General features: G+C 37.8%; 1 protein-coding gene across 14 annotated transcripts in view; it reads right to left on the bottom strand.

Annotated features, from left to right (window-relative positions):
- The window catches only part of NRXN1 (neurexin 1), a 1,216,111-nt gene that overhangs the window by 160,416 nt on the left and 1,028,661 nt on the right, over nucleotides 1-27,034 (bottom strand). For all 14 annotated transcript variants that reach the window (XM_023735226.1, XM_023735234.1, XM_023735242.1 and 11 more), the window contains one exon: nucleotides 22,733-22,904. In XM_023735226.1, the coding sequence (XP_023590994.1) occupies nucleotides 22,733-22,904 (172 nt within the window). The remainder of the gene's footprint in view (nucleotides 1-22,732; nucleotides 22,905-27,034) is intronic.

The raw sequence follows: 27,034 nt of genomic DNA, 5'->3' as shown, positions 1-27,034 counted from the left end.
ATGATGCAATGCTGGGCACATGATAAACACTTGACAAGTAATTCCTGGTGAAAGCTGAACCTGTTTGGAGTATCAGTTGTATAGTAATACAGTGGTGTATGTTTGTCTCTATAAGGATCAGCATGAATGCAACCCCTAAAACGTGGAAATTGATGCAGTCCTCACATTCCCACTTCTCCATCCTTGTCACCAGCTGCCACCACAGCACTCAATCTCTCTCTCTGACCCTAGCAACCTGGAGCTAGGTCAGAACTCGTGAGTTTAAAGGACAACATCCTTTAGACTGCCAAATAGACAGATACTAGCCACAAGTTTGGGTAGTCCACATGACACCCCAGCCTTTTGACCTACTGGCCACAGATTTGGAGCTGGTTTCTCACTTCCCCTTCAGGATGCCAGCCACAAGCTTGGGAGTCCAAATGACACCCTTACTTTCTGGGCTGCTGGCTCCCATTGCCCCTTTATGTTCACTAATTTTCTGGAACTCACAGAATTCACAGAGTATACCATACTTACAGCTACAGATTTATAACCAAAAAAGATACAAATGAAGAGATACCTAGAGCAAGGTCTAGAAGGGTTCCCAGTGCAAAGCTTCCATGTCCAAAGGGGTGCTCTGCCCTCCTGAGAGCAGATGTTCTCATCAACCAGGAAGCTCTCCGAGCCTTAGTGTTCATGACTTTTCATCAGCCCGATCTGCATGATGGGCTAAATCATGCTTCCTGAGGCTAGTCGATATCGGCCTCCCAGGTGAGTCTTTTTCTGATCTGCCCAACCCCCACTCACCAGCACAAATTCTCAGATGTGGCCTGAAAGTCCCAGACAAAGGTACCCCTATTAGTCCAAGGATTATTCTTCAAAAGCCAAGGATAGAGGCCATCTTACCTGGGATAAAATGAGGTCCTTTACTCCACAGTCTTTCTTAATGGTTTATGTATTGTGACTCAGTAATCCTGCTCCTCTTTCACCAATCATAATTTTTCCATTAGAATAGCCAATTGAGCAGGCAAATCTCTTACATAAAATGTTTTATGCTTAAATTCAAGCCAATGAATTGTAGGCTAAGGTGGGCTCTGCTGGTGCATCCACATTAGGAGAGAAATTAATACCACTTAGGTTTTTTTTTTTCTCATTCACAGAGAGCTGGTTCAGTTGGTCAGAGGGAAATGTCTGCAAGTGCCTCAAGTCTCTAAGGCACTGGGTGTGAGAAACACATTCTTGGACTCAGTGAATCTTCCAAAATATGTGTAATTCCCAAGAATGCCTTTTTCTAGACCTATTTTGTGATTTCTCTAAAATAAATTAAAATGCACACTCTCTAAATAGTACCTGCTTCAAAAGTCCATCAATAAATATACCAACTGCTTGTAAGGAAAATGCTTTCGTTTGACTAAGGTAAAAATGATATAAATCTGAGTCTCTACAAAATTGGCTGGTAGAAGTTATGGATCATCTAGTCTTCATAGCATGAGGGAAACAGCCTTCCAGAGTATGCCCAATTCACTGCTGATATGCAGCAGTGAGGGACCTGGATTGCCAGAATATAAAGAATATAAAGATGCTTCTTTTCTCACAACAAGTTGAACCAGCTAATCAGCCTATAACTAAGTTTCATGCATCGTGGAAAACCCAGGTTTTAAAAATGAAAGTGAAGGAATGACAGAAAATACTGGACCACCATAAAAATGTGAAAATAATTCACTGAGTGACTTTCATATTTTATGCACTGTGCTACTTGCTTATCGTATTTTTACACAAATATTGTGCACCTTCTACATTTGTTTGCCAACCGTGCCCTCTTCCCCCACAAGGTATTTTTGTAAGTGCTGCTATGCCACTTTTTTACAGGTTGCTGTAAATATATACATACATATATATACATACATATGTATATATTAGCATAGCATACTTAGCAAACAAACATAGAAGGCGTGCATTATTTGTATAAAAACATGGTATACGTGTTTCCTCATTTAATCATATTGATCCCAGGTCATAAGTGTATTTTATTTTATAGGTGGGAAAACTGAGGCTCAAAGATGTGATATAACCAGTGCTAGGTCATACATAATACATGGAGGAACCATTTGGACCCTGGAGCCCTATTGGCGCAGTGGTTAAAGCGTTTGACTGCTAACCGAAAGGTTGGTGGTTCAAAATGACCAGCGGCTCCCCAGGGGAAAGATGTGGCAGTCTGCTTCTATAAAGATTTACAGACTTTGAAACCTTATGAGGTCATATGAGTTGGAATTGACTTGACAGCAGTGGGTATGGGTATGGGTATAGGGTCGCTGTGAGTCGGAATCAACTCGGTGGCAACGAGTTTATGTCTAACTGGAAAGCTTTTCTATGTAATAGTTATCAAAGCAATGTCTCATCCCAGCCTGAGTTCTAAAGACTCAATATTTCACCTTTAATGCTTATGTATCTCACTTATATAACGGAAAATGTCATGATCTTGTCAATAAAGGTTCTGCCTTATAAAGTTTGAGGTGAGATTGTCCACCTAGGCACACAAAATGAGAAACCTTCTTCAAATCACTGAGGATTAATTAAGAGGTTATTTTTTACCATCTTCACTTCATATATTAAGAAAGCGAGGCAGAGGTAAGTAAAGTAATCAAAGACTTATTACAGTTGAAATCCCAGTGAGGAATAGCATTTCATTTTCTTTCTCTTAAAATGATGCTGTGCCATGTACAGCCACTGGAGGTATAAAATGTTCCAGCTACTTCTTCTCTTTACCCCTAACCTATAAAACAAGCCCCAAGCATAATAATGCTGACTGTCTCCAGAGACGAGTTGGAAAAGAAGAGGGTCCTAGTCACGAGTCAAAAGGCTGCTGCACTTGGTTGGCTTATGAGAGAAGGGCTAGAACTCTTCAAAATGCTAAAGTGAATTTTGCTTGTACTTCCCATTTTCTCTTTTTACTTCCTTCCCCATCTCTTCACTCTGCATTTCCCTTTACCCATCTCCAGGAATCCAGTGCTCTCATCCATTCGTAGATAATCCAAGGTGTGCATCCTCATCTGCCCTCCCTCAACGTATTTCATGTTCCAAAACCACTTCACCTTCCTTCTCTAGTTCCAGTAATCACACCCCTTGTTCCCTTAATATAGCTTAGCTAGAAATGAGGAAAGCGACCTGACTCAATCAACCCAGTACATAAGCATTGACTGGGTATGCTGAAAGCATTGTGTCAGGCGTACATCCCATGGATCCTCTCTTGTAGGAACTTACATTTTGCTGTGAGCCAAGAGGCAAAGGAACACTAAACAATAAGGGATTTAAATGAAAGTACAAGATAACAGATAACTTGCCATAATGTGATTAGCCACCATGTGAATTATAGTTGCCACAGAAGTTTAGAGAGGACATAGGGTTAGAGCAGTCAAGGAAGGTTGATAGAGCACAAAGGATTTTACCTAGGTCACCAACAATGTAGTTATTATTTCAATACCCATCTCACTGCAATAATAACTAGATAACAACATATTAGTAAAGTGGATACTAATCCCCAATACGATTGAGAATTGATAGTTCCCCTTAACTTTATGAAGTTATTTATTACCCCTACATCTATTTTTTCAAATAAATGTATTCCTCAATAGAATATTTTTAATCTCTAACCATAATTACGATATGAATAAAATGCTTAAGTTATTTGCACCAGGGTAAGTGAAAAAAGCAGCATATGCAACGTAAAAACTACTAAATGGGATGCAAGCTGGCAGGAATTGAAGGTACTATTTATTCAAGAACGAAAATATTGTGAAAATGGAGGGATTATGGGTAACCTTTGTTCGAATTTTAATTTAATATTGTTGATACTATATGTATATTTCAATTTTGCCCCATCACTTCCTTTAAAGCAACAACAACAACAAAAAAGCTGTTTATCAAAATTAGTCTTAATGTAATGCTATAATAAGAATGGGTGGCACACACCAACTGCTTTGTCAGTCAGCCCACTTAACTTATCCAGCTGGGGAGAGTACAGGCTGCTCAAACGGGGCAATGCTCTGCTCGTGACTACTGCTTCAGATGACATCCTGGACTCCTTATGAGAAGCAGCAGGCCCTTTGTATCCAGTTAAACAACATCTTCATGTGTGACTGCTGTGATGTTGGGGATGGAAGGCCACAGGCTATCTACTGCAGAGTACAATGGTGCTTTCGGGAAGAAATTAGAAGCTTAGTGCATGTCTGATGGCTTAGGAAATGTCTCCCTTCATGTCCCTTTCTTACATGGATCTCCGTTAATCTATCTAGTGTGCCTTGATACAAAGATCTGTAGAAGCACATGTTCCCATTAGCTACGTACATTCAAAAATGCTATTTTGGATGTTGGTCCATCAGATTAATTCGAAATAAAGGCAACCTGTGAACTTTGTATCTCCTTGCCGATGTGGAATGAAGAGTGAGTTCTACTTTCTTCCCTCTTGCCTAAGCCTTTCTATACTGTTGGCTGCCTAACGCTGAGAGACCAGTGTGTCATATCAAAAACCAGCAGCAAGAAATGAAAAGCAACAGGGGCAAGCAGATAATAAAATACAGAGTAACCTACCCTGATAAATTAAAGGTCATACTCTGTTATCATGCACACTAAATTTAGAGTTCTTTTGTGTTAGCTGTGTAGCATTTGAGACAGAAGAACGGTTTAACAGCTACAAAAATAGATAGGACCACCGATAGATACCACTAAATAGGAAGAAGAAGAAAAATGAAATGTAAGAACAGCCTCACATTGTCCTACAAATGGCATTTTGCCATTTTCTCAGATATGAAAATGGTGAGCACTTTCTAAATTATAATGTCATAACATTTAAGCTTATCTACCCTAATAAGAACTTAAATATAATGTTCTCTAAGTCTTCTTTTCCCAATTATTTGATTTCTGAAAATCAGAGAATTTTGTGGTACAGCTGGAATTTCTGCTTTCTCACACCAACCTTGACTTTTAATCCATTCTTAGTATTGTGCATGGTCGATGGAAGAGGAAATACGTGAATACCTCATAGGTGGTCTGATATGGCTTGTAAATGGTACTGAAAAGTTTCCTTATTCTCCACTGAAGAAAAAGAAGTCTGATTACCATGGTGTTCTAGCCTAATTTTATATGGACCTCAGTTCATCTCCTCTGCTTGTAACTGAAATGCAAGAGTTTTGTTTTTTTTTTTTTTTTTCATTAGAAAGATGGGGTTTTTCAACTGTACACAAATTATTAAAGATTAAATTCTTCAGAGGTGCAAAGGGTAGACTAGGATACAACTCTAGGATTACTGCTAGCCCCCTTCAGTTTTACAAAGTGTAAAGTCTCTTAAACAAGATAAACCCCTTTTTTTCTTTTGTAGGCAAATCAAACATCGATTTGAACTTGAAACCTTAAAATAACTTTCACCCGAGACAAATTTGTTTTCTATACTAGCAATTGCCTCTTGGAAGTAAGTATTCACATGGTCAGATTCATTGTGTAAAGACAATCCTTGATGGTTAGGATACTGGGATCTGAATTCTAACTTCAAATCCTGGCTTCATCACTGACTAGGTGGCTCACACTGGCCCAGGTGTATAATGTCTCTGAACCTCAATTTTCTCATGTGTAAAATGGGTACTTGTAAGTGACATAATGTATGTAAATCTCTTGGCACAGTGTCTAGTACATGGTGAAATAAAGGTAAACCAGCTGCCGTGGAGTCGATTCAGACTCATGGCGACCCCACGTACATCAGAGTAGGACAGTGCTCCATAAGGTTTTTAACGGCTGTGGTCTTTTGGAAGTAGATCACCAGGCCTTTCTTCCAAGGTGCCTCTGGTTAAACTTGAACCTCCAACCTCTCAGTTAGTAACCAAGCATTTAATCATCTGCACCCCCCCAGGGACTCCCTTGTACAGAGGAAGCATTCAATAAATATTAGGCATTGCGTTATAGTGTGTGATTGTTTATGACACACTGGTATGATGTCCCTAACGTTACATAATTAGGGATATACAGATTACATATATCTGCTTAAGCTCAGGAAGGCAGTTGACGTAGATAGGGAGAAGAGTGGCAAATAAACGTTGTTCTTTACTAGGAGGAATAAAGTCCAGGGAGCCAGCCTTATTACCACGTGATGTCCTCAACCCCATAGTTGCTTTATCAAAATCTTTGCATTTTCTCACTAGCAACTGCAACTTGTTCTCAGGGGTTTATGCGTGGCTACCTGCCATCCAGTGGGAACAACTGAGAGGAGGTGATTAACGGGAGGAGGCCACATAAAAAGAAAGAGGCTGCCTCGAGGGAAAATGGAATTCAGGGGACAACAATTTGTTCTGTGTCAGCAGCATGGTGACAAAAGCTACTCCCAAAAGAAGAACACTTCAGACATTACTGAGACATGGCAGATCTCAAAATGGCATTTACATCTGAATATTAATTCCCCAAAGAGATCCACTTCAAAGAGAATGCCTTCAACTCTTTTGTTATTTTCCCATAATGCTTGTAGCAAGGAAGAGTCACATAAACTGTAAACGGAAACAGATACTGTGTGGCCATAAAGCAAAGCAGTCCCATCATCTTTAAAATGAGGGAGGTGGACTGGATGGCCTCTAAGATCGCCTCCAATGCTAATGACCTACAGTCCCAGGCGTGAGACTGAGTGTCGAGAAGACACAGGTAGGCCACCTTGTTGGACCTGTGTGTGGGTTTTCATGAGCAATTGACCTTTGGAGCCATTAAAAATAAAACGCTATCAATGTTTCCAACTCTACAAATATCTTTAAAAGGCAGTTAAATCTTTGACTTGCCATGGTCTTTTCTTCCTCTTTTTTTTTTAAACTGTCTCATAGTGCTTTGACAGTTTTATGAAGACATTCAGTCGTCATCTGTGGAGACCTTTATAATTAAGCCATTACTTTTTTCTGATATGTTTAACGTTGCAAGCTTGTCTTCTTTCTTCTTTCAGCTATAGAGACGCACACATCTCTCACCTAGACAACCTCTGGATCCTTTCTACCCACCCACTGCAGCATGTCACGACTCTGACAGCCGTTTCCAGAGGAGAAAGGCAGGCAGCGGGTAGATTTTAGGAGATTCTAGTTTTATAAAAAGTAGTTAAGAAGCTGGGGGCAGGGAGCATTATGATGCTTGAAAAGGTAAGAGCTTTGTCTCCTTTTCATTTTAAATTCTCACCACTAAACAGAAAAGAGTGAACAAATTCAAGAGGGAATCTAAGAACTTCTTGAAATCAATGGCTGCTCTTTGAGAACACCTTTTGTCCAGAATTTATCTAAGTAAACCTTTTCTTGCGTCTCTCAAACACCTGTGCTCTGGAGAGCTGTACTTTGGAGGCCATTTCTGGTTCAGGAAACATCCACACGAGACTTCCTATCCAATCAAGTCTGGCAAGGGCAGCTTCACTTGAAAGACTGTAGGTGGCCCAGCTGTAACTCCCAGCCTGTGTGGATATTACCAGCTAAGCACGGGACGCAAGCCTAAAGAATGCAGTAGGAGCAGAGGATAAACAGTTCATTGGCATCATTCAGAATAAGACTGTGGATTTCTCTACAGCCCTCTGTTGTTGTTGTTGTTAGGTGCCAACTCATAGTGACCCTATAGGATAACGCAGAACTGCCCCATAGGGTTTCCGAGGAGTGGCTGATGGATTCGAACTGCCGACCTTTTGGTTAGCAGCCAAGCGCTTAACCACTATACCATCACGGCTAACCCTAAATGCCTTCAGCACTTCCCCTTACAAGTAAGTCACTGGTGATTTCTAGTTGATCCCTACATGCAGACAGAATGGAGAGAAGATCAGAACTGCAAACACATCCTGCCAAATTCTGAGATGCTGCTGTGTTAGTGAGGGCAACTGGAACTGACCCACACACATGTTCCCCGTGTTTCCCATAACAGACACACATATTTGTGAGTTGGTTGAACATAGTGTCATGTCCAAGGATACAGCAAACTAACTGGGCCATGTAACTCTGGACTAATTAACATTGTATCTACAATTTTTCCTAAAGTCATTTACATCCAGCTTGTCTTCTGTTGACTTCAGTGACAATAAATTTTACTGGCATCCTCTACACAAGAACTCTTCAAATACTTAGAGATGATTTAAAATTACTTTGAAATCATACATTGTTGGCTTATGCAGTTCTCTGATGTTAAGAAGATGTAACAGTATTTTGCTGCTAAGTGCTAAAATTGTCTAGAAATGAGCGCTCTTGGATTTTCATTTTAACAAAGTACTAGATTAATGTAAAAATCATGCTCATCTTTATTATTAAGTCTTGGTTTAAAAAATGCTTTTGGTCCTTTTCTGGCTTTGCTGCAGATCATAATATGCTGCACCACAATTCTGTTGGTTAACACCGTTCATTACAAAACAAACTATGCAATCTACTTTTTTTGCATTTCTTAAACTATAAAATAATGATGAAATTGGTTTCAGCATGTATGTACGACTGTATATTGTTCTATTCCATATACAACACAACTTTTGCAAAAAGAGCTACTTGACCTTCCATATTAGCAAATGCACTTTCTTAAGGAAAATTATGTGATATTGCCATTTTCCTTACTTTGGGGCTCCTTGTAGTTTCATGAACACAAATGACTGCAGTACTATTAAACATTCAGTGCTAAGTTTTTATTTTAAAAGTCTCAGTATCAAAAAAAAACTTGCGTAAAACAAATCCTTACTTACGTTAATGATTAGACAACCAGAGATTAGTTTATTGAAATATGCTAATGCTTTCTTCATCTTGATAACTATTGTAAGATCACAAAAGATTTATTGTACCTACTTCCAAAACTCTAAAGCAAATTATAAGCCCAAAGGATAAGCCTGTATTTATTCATAAAAATATTTTATTCTTAGGAACTGCCTGAGGAATTTTTAAAAATAAACACAAAAAAATGAGTTTGAAGGGCCATGAATAGTCTGGAGGGAGGACCGCTAAATAGTTATGCAAACTGCAAGTAACAGCTTTCACTGTTAATTTGGAATGTTTAACATCTACTGAAACTGGAAGAGGGTCTTCCTCTGTTCTGTTTGTCTCTCGATGGCTCTCACTGCAGTGTGTTGTCTGCTTCAGGAGCAATGAGGCCAGTCCCAAGCCCAGCTTAGACAAGGTGTCCCGCAGTGAACCCTCCTGCAGTGGCGTAGCCTCTACTGAAAGCACCCAAGGCCAGGGAAGTCCTGGCAAATGGACGACTATGACAGCTGGTGCTAAAGCAAAAAGACTTGAGTTTTATATGGATGTAATCCAGATCCCTTATATTTTCCAGGAAATTAGACGGAGCCTTCACCACCTCCTCCTATAGAGCAAGGTTTGCCTATTTTATGACCACTTTTCTTCATGAAGCCAGTCTTCAATACATATTTTCATCTAGTGAAAAGACTTGTCTTTGTCCTTGGCTTCCACTCTTTTCTGATGCCCCGGGGGCGCCTGTATCCATAGGGAGAGCTTGATCTTACTCCAAAACGCGTGTCCTCCCATCTCCACTTCCTATGCCCTAGTCCAAGAGACACCTAGACTGCTGTAATCACCTCCTAACTTGGCTCCACTCATTCATTCTGGCCTCCTCTAGCCCACTGTTTACACTTCAGCCAGAGAGCTTATTTGAAATAATGTACTTTCTTCAATAAAGTGTGAGCTCTATGAGAGCAGGAACTGCAACTGCTTTTGCTCACCATGTATGCCTGGCATAGGGCCAGGCACATGGCAGGCTTTAAAAAAATATTTTTGAATGAATTAAAACCAAAAAATCAAATCTGTTGCCATCAAGTCGATCCCGACTCATAGTGACCCTATAGTACAAAGTAGAACTGCGCCTTAGGGTTTCCTAGGCTGTAATTTTTAGGGATGCCAACTGCCACATCTTTCTCCCTCACAGTGGTTGGTGGGTTCAAACCGCTGACCTTTTGGTTAGCAGCTGAGCACTTAACCACTGCCCTGCCAGGGCTCCTTTCTGGATGAATTATTGAATGAATTAATGCACTTTACCTCCCCAGGCTCTTGTATTTTCCACTGTGTTTCATTTCAACATGTTTTTCCACATCAAATCCTTTACTCCAGCACCTTGATCAGGTCTTCCTCATGCTTCCAGGCTCTTCTCCATGATCCAGACTTACCAGTTCGATCTCCCATTCCCTCCAAGTCCTACTTTTGTAGTAAAAAATAGGTAGCCACAGTGATGACCGTAATTCAATATGTAAACTTTAGATATGGGGTCAACTCCCTTCAGGAAATCTGACGCAAGGACTCTACTAACTATTGTAAGCATACAAAACGATTTTAGGTTGGTAGGGAACTTGAGAATCCAAAAAAGCATAGGACTGCTAATCTGTTGTTAGGAAGTCCTCGCAAATTTTACTGGACATTTTGATAAAAAGTAGACCACATTGAAACTCTTAGATGCAAATAAGTGCACTCTATGCTTAATATTCAATCAAGAAATAGGCAAACATGAAGAAAAAAGAGTAAGCTATAGTAATGATATTCAGTGGAGTTTAGGTCAAAGCAGGCCTATAAAATAAGAGGATTTTTTTTTTCCAAGCTGGCAGTGTGGTGTGTGTATTAGAAAGAACTCAGGCCTGAAAAAGATGCAGGCTTGGGTATGGTCCCACGCTGCCATTAATGATGTGTGTGACCACAGATGCTTTACTAAGCTAGTGTTTAAAATAAACAAACAAAAAGACTCTAGGTTGACATATTCTTTAATGAAGAAATTTAACTTGATGACTAAGCTAGGGAATATTCATATAGTATACAATCAAGAATAGATAGCTTTTTAAACCCTTTAAATTGTCCGATAATTTAGGTGAAAATTATGATATATGAAGCACTAGATGACATATTTCTCACCAAACATGAATATTCTTCTTTTAATAGCCCTAGGAAGAGAAGTTTCCAGTTTGAAACTAGTGAAATTTTGATTTCTAAATACTTAAGACTATTAAGATTTATGGAAAGAGAAAATCAAATATTTTTGCATTTGTGGGAGCTAGAAAATTCCAGGTTCAAAATCCAGTAATGTATGTATTCATCAACAAGTTACTGAATCTAAGTCTTAGCATATCTGTAAGATGGGGATAATTTATAAGATTATTTTTAAGAAGAAGATATAATATCTGTAAAGTAACTGAGCACAGTTTCTGGCACATGGTCAGTGCTAAATATATGGCAGCTAGTATTGATTTTCCACTGCCTATCTGTCAGTTTGTCTTACTGCAGTGGCTTGAGTGTTGCTATGATGCTGAAAGCTGTATCATTGGTATTTCACACACCAGCAGGGCCACCCATGATGGACAGATCTCAGCAGTGCTTCCAGACTAAAACAGACTAGGAAGAAAGATCTGGCGATCTACTTCTTAAAATTAGCCAATGAAAACCCTATGGATCACAACAGAACATTGTACAGCTTATTTTCTTTAGGCACGTCATCAAGAGGAATCAATCACTAGAGGAGGACATCATATTTGGTGAAGGAGATGGCCAGCGAAGATATGGCGGACTCTCAATGAGATGGATTGGCACAATAGCCTCAGTGATGGACTCTCACATGCTGGCGATTATAAGGAGTAGGCAACATTTCGTTCTGTTGTACAAAAGGTTGCTATTAGTCGGAGCTGACCCAATGGCAGCTAACACAACAAACTGAGCAATAAAGATAATAAATGAGAGAACTGAAAATTCTACTTGGACTTGTAAAATGTTCCAGCAAAGGTGACCCTGAGAAATTATGATGGCATGTTATCAATTAGCTGATACTGTCTGGAAAAAATGAAGCTTAATATTCCTCTCTTCTGTCTAATTTTATATTTCATAAATCCAGCTAAAATACTTCATTGGAAATGCATATGGTAATATCTAGACAGAATTGTGCTAGGTATATTCTCTTTTAGATTCTCAATGGGCATTTTAATGACTTGGGCCACCAGTATAGATAATAGGCCCAAAATGAAAAATTACTTCAATAACACTTAACGTGAGGGAAGTTAGCCTCAAATTTCCAAGGGAAAAAAAACACCTTAGTTGCTTTTTAATGCAGAATAAAATTCATAAGGCTGAAAACAAAACAGACTTTTAAAATGTCTAAGATGAAAGTCTTCCTTTGAGAAATGTTCAACCCATGAGGCTAAATTTGACACAAAATATTCATCATCATAATTTAAATTTTAACATATGATCTAGTTAAAGGCTTCATATTTCAAAAGGTATTCACATTTATTATGTCACTCTGTCTTTAATTAAGAAACAACTATGTAATATGTTAGATTAGGTTACACCTTTGGATTGGTAGAGAAATTAGGTCTAAATTCATTAGAAATAAATATATTTTTCTAATAACCATAGGACCAAGTTAGTATATAATTTCATAACAAATATATTGATTTACCAGTTCCACCAAGACATAAAGATTTATTGTTTTTATTTTTTTTCTAGAATAATGTTATAATACATGGAACTGAGCCACAGGTATTTTTAGATGAAATCGTTTCTAAGTTTTTTTTTATTTTGTAATAGTTTTAACCTAGAGAAAAGTTGCAAAAATAATAGAGTTCCCATATGCCCATCACTCAGCTTCCTCTACTTTTAACATCTTAAATAACCATTATATACTTATCAAAATCAAGAAATGAACAATGCTAAAATATTATTAACTACAGTAAAGACTTCATTGGTTATTACCTTTTTTTTAACTAATGTCCTTTTTTTCTTTTCCAAAATCTAGGATTCCACATTCAATCAAATTTTCATGTCTCCTTTGTGCCCTCAGATCTGCTTTCTTTGCTGTTCATGACATTGACACTTTTGAAGAGTACTGCTCAGTTATTTTAGAGAACGTCATTCAAGCTGTGTTTGTCAGGATTAGATTGAGGTTATGTATTTTTGGCAAGAATGTCACAAAAGCTGTGTGGCCTTCTCGTTGCATCATATCAGGAGGTAAATGAAGTAAATTTTTCTTCTTACTGGTGGCTTTAAACTTGATCATTGATTAAGGTGGTGTCTGCTGAGTTTCTCTACAGAAAGACACTAACATTCCCTTGGGGGAGATACTTCCAGGCTACCTAAATTACCTTTTTGCTCTTCTGCTGCCTCTGAACCACAGTGTCACTGTTTACTAGAAGCAAAGCAAGATTTAATACCAATCTATTGCTGAGCTACAGAATAAAAACCTAGGTAGAGAATGGGCAAAAGGAAATAGTATGAAAAGCTCATAGTTAATCCTCGGACACTGACATTCAAAGCTGAGACAGAAGAAGTATACAGCAGCATTTTAAACTGTTTAATCATACACTAGAATACTTGGTTGTTATCTTTATTTATTCTTAAAATATATAAATATTTTGGTGCAATTTTATAAGAATCCCTTGGGAAAACAAGGGGTCAGATTGAGAAACTCTTCAGGGAAAGGCTCACCATTGAGTTGGGAAGATGGCTTGTCTTCCACTGAACTCAGGTAATCATAGATTACATAAGAAAGATATTTTTAGATAACAATCAAGTTTTAAAAATAGTGTTACAAAACTATGAATGCTATTCAAATCAAGCAAATATTTGCAAAGGCCATCTGAAGTTTCCTGAAATCCTAATACCTTGACAAATGTAATTTCTCTGACCTTCAATCTTTAGCTATTCTTAAAATGCTTTTCCATCTCATGACCTTAAAACTAAATTTTGCATTTATAGTGGCAATTAATGTTTTATATCTGACATGAGTAATTCATTGTTTGTAACCAGTAGATAGGATCATGATCCTGACTGTAAGTATCTTTGTAGAAAAGTCCTTAAACCCAGTATCTCAGAATTACCTTTGACTACCTTCATTTAAAACGAAAATGCTATTGTCTGTTTAACAGAAGTACTTTTCAGGGGTGGAGTCAATATATTCCTTTATTATCAGACAAATTTAAAACACTAAACAAATTGCACATTGGAAACAACAATAGAGAACAAGAAGTTAAAATGGAATCATCTGGAAATCAAGAAAAAGGGATGCTATGTGTATATTACAAAATAATGCGATATATAACATACTTAGAAAAATTACTTGACCATTGCAATGGTCAACAATTATTTCTTAATTTGATTTGACTTGTTGACTCTTAAGTGATCAAATCTGACATGTTTTCGAAGTAAGAAAAGATAATTGAATAAGTGGAGAAAAATCACATGAACTTTAAGTTTTAGTCCCAATGGAAAAAATAACTGGAGTGTGCTATAAAGAAAACTTTTGAAATAAAACAAACTTGTCACTTGTTAAATGTTTCAAAATATATTTAATTTATTCTTTTAATGGGCTTTTAAATTAAGCTTAGCTTCAAATACATAGGGAGCCCATAGGTTGCCATCCCACTTTGCTGGGCTCTTAGTCTGACAAACATGAGGTCACCCCGTCCCCTCAGCTGCAAATCAGATTGACTTAAAGGGAGACAAAGAGCAGTAAACAAACTAGGGAAAGAAGAGCTTTGACTTATACATGTTTGCATCATTCATAATGTTACCCAAATAGTAGGTACTCAAGGCATATCTGAAAAAAAAATTCTTTTGGGATTATTTGGTATTGTCAAACCGAAAAACACCAAACCCACTGCCGTTCAATCAGTTCTGACTCATAGAGACCCTATAGGACAGAGTAAAACTGTCCTATAGGGTTTCCAAGGCTGCAATCTGTATGGGAGCAGACTGCCACACTTTTCTCCCCCATAGCGGCTGGTGGATTTGAACCACTGACCTTTTGGTTAGCAGCCAAGCGCTTTAACGACTGTGTCATCAGAGCTCTTAGTATTTTCAGTGCGTTAAGAATAGATGACATAAGGCTAATCTCCAAAATGCAAAGATAACTCATATCCCCACTTCATCATTCTAACACCAGCCTCCTATGTGGTGCTATTTCTCTCTTTGACCCTCACCACCCAGAGTTAGGTCTCCACATGTTAGGACTCTGTCCTTCCTGTCCTGGCCAAATAGGCAAATGTCATCCTCTCTGCTGTCTCTCACTGCCCCCTGTGGATTTGATAATTTGCTGGAATGACTCACAGAGCTCATAGAAACCATTCCCTATACTTACAGTTACTCATTTAATATAACCATAAAGGATACCAGGGAAGAGACGCATCAGGCAAGGTCTGGGAGTGGTACTTGCCCGAGGCTTCCATCATCCCTAGGGACGCTCTGCATCCTTTCCCATGCATGGCTGTTCTCACAGATCCCAAAAGCCTCAGAAAAGAGAGAGCTCCAAGGCCCAGGGTCCCTTAGTCATGGAGGCCTCGATGAATATGCATGACTGGGGCCTTAATGTATAGTTATGACCCATCCAATCAATGAACATGCATGACTGCATTATGGCCCCTCCCCTCCCGAAGTTAGATCTCCAGGGGTGGGGTTTGTATAGCCCCAACATGCCTGGCTATTTTAGAAAGACAAACAGCAACTTTATTGCTCAGGGCTATTTTCAAAACCCAAAGACAAAAAGCCAAATCTAGTTCTATGTCCCACAGTCAGCAATAAGTATTTAATAATACATTAGTTTCCAAGATAAAAATGGACAAGTTCTGAAAACAGAGAGAAATGGCCTGCTAGGGTTGAATTGAGATTTCAGAATTGTCTGTCTTACAGGCAATGATTAATTTGGTTTTGGCCCTAGTGCTATAGGACAGAACGCTGATGGGAGGCAGATACTTTAGTCTCCAGGGCATCCATAGGTCCCTCGTTGACAGGTTTTCTGGAATGGATCATGAAAACCATTCCCATAAACATACATAACAAAATAAAACAAACAAACAAACAAACAAAAAACTAAAAGGACAGCTTCCAGCCAAACTACAACATTTAGATTTTAGGAATGGACCAATTCAACCTTGTTGATATAATCTCTTTTCCTTTTGTTGTATTTATGCAGAATAATCTCTTGAAAAAATACCTCTTTAATCTACATTTACTGGCCTGGGGATACTAAATGATACCAATGCCCACCAAACTATCAGAGCAACTTTTTCTTTTATCAGAAAATTTAAAAAAAAAATTATATTATTCTTCAAAAAAGTCCCTTATACTTCATCATTAAGAAATGTCTCCAAAGTCCCAGAAAAACTGGACACCATGAAAGAAGATAATTAACACAGGAAAAAAAATAGAGTTTCGTCTACTAGTTTCTAACCAACACAGACATGATGTTGGGAGCCTCAAATTTCTCAGGGTATGTAAGATTTACTGTTTATAATTTGGATTAGTGAACATTTACCTATCTCAAGTAGAAGCCAGACATTTATAAATTTAAAGAAATATTCATCCATCCACATATATACGTGGCTAAACAACACCAGCCAAAGAAAGCGTTTTAACAAACAAGACAAATGAGGAAATTGGATTTATTCAACAGTTATTTATTAAGCACCCTACTAAGTGCCAAACTTAGATAATTATGTTTTTTATTGGCCTTTATTCAAAATGGGTCATTTTAAGTAAAGAATGAGTCAAGTCTTTTTTTTTTTTATGGTTTATAGTCTCTACCAGAGTGTTCTATACGTTACTTTCACAATCTCTACTTCTGTTGGAAGGGAAGGGAAGGCAGTCAGCCGTTTACGCACACACACACACGCACGCACACACACAAAATGTAACCAAGACATACGGCATGGCTTTACTAAGAAATAATTTTTATCCCAAATAATCCTTTAGGATTTTCTTATCTGGATCCTTAATTGTCCTTTCCCTTCATGGCTACTGAAATCAACTTAGTATCAAGTGATGTCACTGTGAAACAAATATAAATGCATAAATAAGTAAATCAAATTTGAAATCATGTCAATCTAAAAGCTGAGTGTCCCAGGAACAGTAAAACAGTAACAGTCCATAATGATTTACTTATTTGGTAATAAAGTTTCTAAAATGAGGTTAAAAACACAATCATTGCCTGCTAACTTGAGTATTATTGATCCAAAAATTAAACAATAATAAAATAAGTATGCATTTTGTAAGAAAATTATTTTTATTCCACGTGTTATTATTTTTTCACACTAATAAGATAGTTTGTGTGTGTATGTGTTGGCGTGGGTCAGTAGAAGTAGCAGACTGTGATGTGGACTAATTAGCAGTTATGACCAATCATTTAAGTCATAACACTCAGTTACGAAAACTATACTGTGATGTGCTGAAGGATACATCTGATGATTTCTCTTCCTTTTGGTTTCTCTCTCCCGGAGAGTATAAAGGAAAGTGCATAAAGCTGAGAGAAAAGAGTCATCTAGTGTAGTTTTTTGACTCTGCTATTACCTTGCATAGCAATCTTGAGCAAACCAATGGACTTCTCCAATTTTCCTTTCTATTGTTTGAAAAACTAAGGTGCTGGAAGAGAAGATGTTTGTAGTTCCTTCCCTCTTTCAGATGCTATGATCATAAATGAGGTAGATTTTCAGTTATATATAGTAAAAGGTTAAAGGTTACAAATAAATTAAATAAATTAAGGATAAAACTAAATTTAAAAAAATCACCAAACCAACCAACACTTACATACGAAAATAGAAAGCTCTTAATAACAGAATGGCTTGTAATAGATAATCAATACATTATTGATGACTTGAATTGAAAAATAAGTTAATCAATCTAAATTAAATATGCAGAATTTAAAGAGCAATAATCAATATGGCTTTCCTGAGCCCGGAAGCATTTCCTATCCTTCACTGATAAAAACCAAGCTAAGATAACACTGATAAGCTCTTCCAGTTAAACTGCACGATCAAGCAGAGAGTAGTTATGCCATCTCCATGGAGTTTTTTCTTCGTCTATTTCTTTCCTTCTAAATCTTCCCATTCCTACAGGATCTACTTAGTCACAAGACACCAGAGCACATTTTTCTCCCTTCTTTAATCCCTAATAACAATTAAACTCTACACTACTAATTTTGATAGTTAATACATTTTTTGTTTTCTTTCTTTTAACCATTGGTGGGGTTTCTAAATCCCTCTGGTCTCCCAATTAGACTACATCTTAGAAAGCAAGAATTGTATCTTAAACTTCTCTACTTGTTTCTCCCCACAGATGTCCATTTCATTGGTGCAGTCTGGAGACACACTGAAGTATTAGAACATTAGAAAGTATCAGTTGAATACTTGATGGTTAAAAAAAAAAAATGCGGGGGGATAGAGAACCTCAAGAGTGGGAATGGCTTTTTATTCAGTTGTTCACCAGTCCTAGAACGTATTCCACATTTGACCTCTTCTTTCTTTTCCCACATCCTATTTTAGGCTTTTTACTTTTGACATCTGAATTGTTTAATAGCTTTGTAAATATTTCCTGTCTCTCTCTCTCCCTAGTAATCTCATCTTAATGTAAAGTAAAAATCTAACCTTGTGAGATGCAAGTCAAGTTAGTCTTATTAGAGCACTCCTTCCAAAGTGGTCTCTTCCTCCTTGGCATCTATTCTCCTTTTCTGGAACATCTTATTCAGAACTTAGCTAAATACGATAATTCTTGCATTTTCCCACATATTGTATTTTGATTCTTGACTTTTTAAACTTATTTCTGTGCCCAGATTGTAAGTCTAGTGTGTTCTTTCTATATAATACGTGTTTTAAATATTTGTTGATTAGATATGCTAACTGGATTGGAATAAAATGAGGATCGGACCTTGTATAGAATATAAAGGACATCTTTCGGCATACTCTGGTAGCAAATAAACTCCAGTTTATCCTCAACTGCAACTGTGATTTATCTGGAACAATCTTTAGGCAAGGGCAAGCAAGATGATGTTAGCTTTGGTGAATTAATGTTATGAGAAGAGAAGGTCTATTTGCATTGAGAGAGAAAATTTTACTACGTAACTGTAATTAGGGACAAATCAGAGGTTAATGATGCATTATATTCTAGAGCTTAACTGGTAAGTACTAAGAAATGACTTTCTCAACTTTAAATGGTTTGCAACATATTATTTCTGTACTTTGCTCCATGCACAGAAAATAATGAAAACTGGGCTTATTATTCAGACATTTAAATATTTATTCTAAAATGTGGATTGTTGAGTTATAGGAATATTTCATATACTCCAAAAGAGCATAAAATCCATCTCTACTAATTAATTTCTCTATGAAAGCCTTTCAGACACTTACGGGTAATACCAGTGGTCAATGCTTTAGGTGCATTTCATTAAAGGTATATAGTGCAGCTACCGGATGAATTGCTTTATATAAAAGCACTTACCACAAAGCCCTATAATGGAAGGTTAAGTGCTATACTTAATTACTAATTTCAACCCTTATTACCTATATTTTGCAGTCCAGACACTTTAAAAGGAACCAAATATAGTCTGTTGGTTCCTGCTTCTCTGATTATAGGATTTGATGCTGAAAGCATTAGTCCAGCTGCTTTTCTAATGAATAATAACAACAAAAATTAAATAAAAATAGTCATACCATAAACCCATGTGTGAGGGAGAGATACACTAGACGTTGTTCCTGAACTCATATGTAAAACCACTTTGTTCTAAAAACTTTAATCTAGATGACACATAGTTTTAAATTTGTATTCAGCTTTTATGGTACTGTCATAGATGAACCTCCAAGAGAAAATGGTATTTGAAATTTTCATGGCTTATTTCCTACCTCAGCATCATACTGAAATGCACACAGAGTGGATAATTAATAAAATATTCGATGACAACAAATGGTGAATCCTCTGAGTTCTTTACATATTGATCATTAACTTTTTATACGTATGTATCAAAATTCTTCACATGCGCTCTGATGTTCTTGATGGCAGACTTGCTGTGGTACCCTTCCTTGTATCCTTCAGAATAATAGCAATTCTGCTTGTTCTTCATTTATTAATATTATCTAAAGTACTCCTTGGTAAAGGGGGCCCTTAGAATCTTCACCTAAATACAAAAGATTGTGTCTAAAGTAACTATTTCTAAAGTTTACTTGCTAATTATTATGACATTGCTAGCTTCTGACTTTTAAATATATTTTGTATTGTGTATCTTATTCTGAACATCCATTTAACTGGTAACTAAAACATTGTACATGTTAAACACATACTAGTCTAGAAAAATACACAAGTATTTTTTAAATTAATGTATAAGTACTGCCCCAATCTCAGCTACCAGTATTCAAATTAGACATTAGCATGCCACAAGAAGACAGGGGAATGTCGTTTTTGATGAGCTATATCTAGAATATGATATCTAGTTGTTCACAATTAAAGGCTGGTTAAATAGATAAAATATATTAAAATAGTGGAATAACAACCAAAATCAAACTCATTGCTATCTAGTCAAATTTCAACTCATAGAGACCCTATAGGACAGAGTAGAACCGCCCTGTAGGGTTTCCAAGGCTGTAAATCTTTATGGAAGCCGACTGCCACATCTTTCTCCCGCGGAGTGGCTGGTGGGTTTGAACCGCTGACCTTTTGGTTAGCAGCCAAGTGCTTAACCACTCTCCCACCAATTTTAAAAAACATTAGGAAATATTTACCCAAATGCGTTGGTGCATTAGGAAGCTAAGTTCTGATCATCCACGCTTGGGAAATACAGACTGTATTTCTCTTTTAAAGATGCACTATGCATTATAATTAAGTTCAAAGATTTAAAATAAAAAAAAACTGTTGCTGTTTAGTTGATTCCAACTAATAGTGACCCTATAGAACACATTAGAAATGCCCCATAGGGTTTCCCAGGAGCAGCTGGTGGATTTGAACTGCCGACCTTTTGGTTAGCAGCCGAATGCTTAACCACTGCACCACCAGGGCTCCTTGGTATAACTCAGAATTTCCCAAACTAACCTGAGCATAGAAATCCACTCCACCTCCCCTATAGGTCACCATCAACTTCTTCTAGAACATAGTTCTTAAAGATACTAGATTGGAAAGTGCTGTTAAGAGTACAGAATTACTAAACTAAGCTAGTTTTAAAGAATTAGCTGTTGAAACAAAGTGAGGCTTCGAGAAACAACTGCCACGTTGTAATATTACTGGGATTTATCATTTTACATGTCCAGGTCTGCTATCCACTGATGTCGACATCCCAGGGGCAGGGCCCAGACCTTACCCTGCTTTATATGTTTCATAGCATCCAGGGTAATGACTTCCTCTCAGTAAACAGGTATTGATTAGTCTATACTTCAGGAAATTTACTTTTCTGTAATCCACTGAGGTTTTAGTTTTTATAAAAAATGCATCGCCACTAGGATTTCACTGAATGCAACAAGGTATTAACAGGGGCTACATAACATGGCATCCATGTATTAAGATACTTTCTTTCCAAAATTTCCATTCCTCTTCTTATTACAGATGGTAACAGATTGTGTATGCTCACAAAATTGTAGTGTAAGATTGTGATAAATCCCAGGACATAGATTTAGCAAATATGTATTGAGTGCCTACTATTTGCCAGTATTATAATAGGCACTGGACATATTATTAATTTGCTTGCTTCTGAATTTTGTCATAGAGCAGTTTATGTATTGATTTATCTTTTATTGCAATTAATTCAGAAATATTTGCAGAACACCAGGATTATAAAATAGATTTTGAACTGTGGTTTGAAGAGGTGGAATTTTATAAATCAGGGAAGGTTCAGAAGGGCATCAGAGGCCTTTGATTCCGTAATTGTGAGTCAGTACAACGGAAAAGTGGTATTTGTTTCATAAACTAGTTATTTTGTCAAATTATTTCTTCTAAGGAATAAAAAAGAATTCTAATAGAGGCATATATATATACACACACACATACATATATGTATTTGTATATACATTTTAGTAATCATTTTTAGTGTGCAAAATGAATGATGATTTTTATGCTTTTTCTTTATGCTGTGCTATAGACCTACTGCTTTAAAAACACTGAGGCATCTAAAAAGGGAGCAAAGAAAAATGAAAGAGAAGTTTTCTGCGAGGTATTCAGAAATAAAATATAGAGAGGATAAATGATTGCAGAAAAATACCTTTACATTTCAAATTTGTATTTTACTTAAAAATGACATCAGTTTTTAATTAGGAATATATGCAACCACAGATGACACTGGTTTATATTTCTGATCTCTTGCTTTTGTTGAATAACGTAGCACTGACAAAGCTCACTAAAAAGATCGTTTTTATTTTACCGCTAAATGGCTTACTGTTCATTTATATAGACTTGAAATGAGTAACAGTAGTGTTATAGAATCCTTGTGAAACTCTATGGTATTATGACCGCGAAAGCAAACTCTATTGAATTTCCATACATGTTCTTATAACTACTGATTGAAGCCACTGTAGTTCCTTTACTGTTTCTCTGCTTGTCCCAGGTTCCTCTTGCACATTTCATTAGTCTCAGCTGTGCATCACCATCAAAGGAAATCCTATCTTCTCTCAGAGAAAAGCTTTATAATATTCCCACCCTTGGCTCTAAATTTTAACTTTGTTACTTTTGACAAAGCCTTTCCTTTGTTCAAATGCAAGGATCCAGTAAAAAGAGCTTTGACATGTTGTGCCTTTTATGTGTCTATTTTTCCGCCTTCATTGACGTCCTGAATTTTGCAAATGGTAACGTGTGCCTTCCAGTTCTCCTATAAAATGCCATTTATACGCTGTATCAAGAACATTTTAGGACAGCATTACATTCACATGACTCTAAAGTCCAATAACTACTTGATGGTTTCTCAGAAAAACCACAATTTGGTGAAACGGATGCAAAACAGTGCTTTGTTTTCCAGCTTGTCTTTCATACAATCTTCCCCGGATACATATCCACTGGCTTACCTGCAGGGTAGCGCTCGATCACTGGCCAGCTGTCCACCTGCAATGTGGCATTGCCGCCACTCCTTGTGAAACGCACTACATGGTATTTCCCATCATTGATGATTGCATTGGACTCTTCAATGGCGATGTCATCTGTCCCAACATTAAATTTAACTCCAATTTTTCCTTGGTGCTGAAAGGGAGGAGGAAAAAAGCGAGTTGTGCTAAACTGTACTAATGAATCAACATGTAATAAGAATTACATACAGGGCTCAAGAGCACGCTTCCACAACAGTTGTTTTCCTCCCATTTTACTTCTGAAAAACTGTGTGTAATAGAAGCAAGGTTCTTAACATTTGGGGAAATCTCAGGCATCTCTTTCATGGATAATTGATATTCGAAAAGACACAGTTTCAAGGGAACTGTGCTGCCTTCTTCCCAGAGGTTGCCCCAGAGAAGGGGCACAGCTGCCCGCGTGAAAGGACATGTTTCATGCCCTTTAACATAGCTCCTTTAATCCACTCTTCCCACTCACAAGAAAAATGAAGCTTGAAATTCTCCCTTTCAATAACTGGTGAAATCAGAGCAATGGCATCTGCTTAGAGCTAACTGACAAATGCTTACAATAGATAAAATCATTCTAAAGGGTTTGAGCATACCGACAGGCATTTAATGAGGGCAGTTTCTTAGTCATTATTCACAAAACCATCGAATGCAACACTAAGAGCCTGAAATATTCAATGTCGTCATTTTACAGATGATGAAACTATGTGACAGGAAGGTGCAATGACTTGTTCAAGGTCACATAACTTCCTAGCAGTGTGCTAGAACTGTATAGTTCAGCTCCCCCACATGCAATGCTAAGAAGAAGCCAAGATGTGGTTTATGTCTAAGCTATGTATAAGCTAAGAAGAAGCCAAGATGTGGTTATCAGAAAATTAAGCCCCTCTCTAAGTTAGGCCGAGCAGTGTGATAAATCATTCTAAGTGCAAAGTCGTTGCTGTTAACCTTAGAATTTCATAATACAAGGCAGCAAAGGGAAACACGTGCTTATGTCCTCTGGCTCTGAGGAGCATTCTCGAACAGCAGGACTGTCAACTCTACCACGAGCTCAGTGGATTCTGAAAGCATGTGGATGTGCCCTTAATCAGTAGCCCAGAATACTTGCACTGCAGGCCCTTGTCAGAGTACATAACCTCAAACTGTCTGCTGCTCACCTTTCATCAAATCTCAGTCGGGAGGAAGGACATAAGGGGAGGGAGGCTTCAAGGATATACAGTCTACCCATTCCTGTAGAAATGTTAAATAAGAATATCAGAAACCTGAAGGTTTGGACCACATTCTTTGACCTTTTGCTGGATTTTCATGATTCAACTAGACAGCAAGGGTATGACATCAGCTTCCACTGCGCGTTCTTATAAGAAAGTCTTTCATAAAATGCACAATTAAAGGGAAGTGTTTACTACATTGCTCAGTGCCCACTTTCTGTAGACACCCTAAGGTTCTTTTTTTAGTTTTTTTTCCCCTGGGTTTTGATTACTACTGAAAAATCAGCCCCTGAAAACCCTATGGAGAACAGTTCTCCTCTGACACACATGGGGTCATCATGAGTTGGAATCAACTTGACAGCAACTGCTTGGTATTGTCCAGAAAAATCTCTCTTCCTTATAAGAAGTTTGTATGGTTTTTAAATTTTTGTTTTGATTTGTTTTGGGCTTGATGGAAAATGTGACTTAAAAAAAAAAATCATACGTCCTTGTTGACTTTGGTTGTTAAGAAATTCAGAATCAAATTGGTAAAGCAAATTTAACAGTTGCATACACTTTAGACATACTATCTTCCCCTGAACTTATTTTTATTTTCTACCATACTTCTCATGATCCTGACTTTTAAACACATATCCTTGTAAGGGATTTCAGTTTTCTGTAGAATGATTCAGGTGATTAAAAAAACAGCTAAACTTTAATAAATCTGAAATTTTACCCAGGAGTCTGTAGGGACATTTATTAGATTTTTTTTTTTTTAAATCACAGGTCTTTTTTGTGAATTCTCATTATTTCCTCATTTTGGTAGAATTCTTCCTGTTTTCTCATTTTCCATAGATTATTTAACATAGTATATATCCTTCTAACACACGTGTAATATAACTCCACAGGAAATGATTAAGGATCTCATTTAAGAGCCATGATAATGGCTTTTTATTTAACAAACACCTATATGGTGTTCTAAGCACTTTACAAATACTAACTCTGGTATTGCTCATAACAGCCTGTGAGGGAGGTACTATTTTACCTCCATTTTAAAGGTGAGGAAACTGAGGTACGGAGTAGCTAATTAACTTCAATAAGGTTACAGAGTTAGAAAGAGAAAAGCTGTGATTTGAACCCAGGTGGTCTGGATCTAGAGTCTGTACTCTTAACTATTACACTAGGCTAAGATTTAGGAAGATTGGGTCATCCTAAATCTGCAGGAGCCGAATTTGGTACACCTGGCTATTCTTTGCTACCTGTTTTGTTTTTTTCTGCTAGAGTAGGAGCCTCACGTGGCCTTCTCTTGTGCTTTAGACATAGTGGATCCCTATCAACCAATGTGTGCGTAAAACAAATTTATAATAGACAGTAAGCAACTGAGATGTAAATGCAATCGGATATTAAAATGAACTCTTGTTGTCTCAGATTCATCTGAGGTCTTATGACCCATACCTGCCGAGTCAATTTCGACTCACAGTGACCCTAGACGACAGGGTAGAACTGCCCCCACAGGGTTTCCAAAAAGCGGCCTGTGGATTTGAACTGCCAACTTTTAGGTTAGCAGCTAACCTCTCAACCATTGTGCCACCAGGGCTCTGAGATCTTAAGACAGTAGGCAAAAAGTAGATTGATACTTCCACATGATACAGTGAGGTACAAGATTACCTAAGCCAGACTTGCAAAGGGAGCATAGAGAACTGCTTTGGGACCTGAATTAATTACCCATCTCTAATCATCAAAGAGGCAGGAAAGATCAAGAGAAGACTGATAACTTAAAGAGAATATTTGGAGAGAGCTGAGATGTACTGTGATTCGCCCATACCTCCAAGATGGAAGGTTTCTCTCTCACTATCTCGAGTAAAGGGGAATGGCCCTCCATGGATGTCTCATGGAACCTGATGTAGTGGCTGGGGTAGTCAGCGAACTGGGGGTTGACTCTTGTCTGAGAAATCTCCAAGGGGAGAGACTGTGGCTGGCTGATGCAGTGATGGCAGACCAAAGAGATACTGCCGCACCAGAGTCCACTTGTGTGACCAGAGGTTGTTAGGACAAATAATGTGAACATTACATATGGACCATGCCTTAGAGAGCTAGCACAGAATTGCGTTATATCCTGTTCAAGAGGGCCACTGGGAGTGTGAGTAGGGGGCAAATAAAATTTAGCGGAAAGAAGCTAGAGTGGCAGCGATGCATGCCCAGGAGTGGAGTCAGGAATCCTCAATGATCATCTGGAGGAGGTGCATTTTCCCACTTCAAGGGAATTGCAGGTGAAGAGACCCCAATGACATAGGAAGACCACTTAAAACAAACAAACAAAAAAAAAACACCAAACCCCGTTGCTGTCAAGTTGATTCTGACTCATAGAGACCCTACAAGACAGAGTAGACCTGGCCCATGGGATTTCCAAAGAGCGGCTGGTGGATTTGAACTGCTGACATTTTGGTTAGCAGCCGAGCTCTTAACCACTGCACCACCAAGACTCTGACCACTTAAGAACTCACCAAAGTGTCCACAAAAATGCCCCTCAAGCATTAGTTTTTAGCACAAGCTTAGCCCAGCTAAATGGCTACTGTAGTATAAGTCAGTTTGGTTTTCCTGCCTTTATTTTCTCTTTCTGCTTCGTGCCTGGAGGAATCAAGGAAGATGAGAAGTGAAGGTCATGGAAATAAGAGAAGAAAAGACCACGACCTCACTCCTAGTGCAAGGGGTGGCTCCAAGGCAGCCCCAAGCAGAGGTGAGGGTGGCTTTAAATTTAACTGAAGTTGTATGTTTTTATTACTACAGAGGCGTGAACTGAGAGTACTTTTGGGTTTAAAAGTGAACAGATAACTGGTTTTTTTTTTAACTATTCAAGAGTGACCAAAGTAGTGTTGGAACCTACCCTGGACTTCCCTGGAGGTCATGAAAAAAATATTCCCACAGAGCAGGTTTAAACTCCTGTTATATCCTAGGAATCAACTCCTTCAACATAACAGGTGCATGAAGATATTTGTCGCACTACAGTTACCCCTTGGTTTATCTCTTCTTTTATAAACATGTTCCTTATCCCAGGATGGCTGAGAAAAATTCCTGA

This window comes from Trichechus manatus, unplaced genomic scaffold, assembly GCF_000243295.1.
Source record: "Trichechus manatus latirostris isolate Lorelei unplaced genomic scaffold, TriManLat1.0 scaffold00005, whole genome shotgun sequence".
In the NCBI taxonomy this organism is placed as follows: Eukaryota; Metazoa; Chordata; class Mammalia; order Sirenia; family Trichechidae; genus Trichechus; species Trichechus manatus.
Note: the sequence above shows the minus strand (reverse complement) of the source record. Positions and strands in the feature narration are given on the sequence as shown.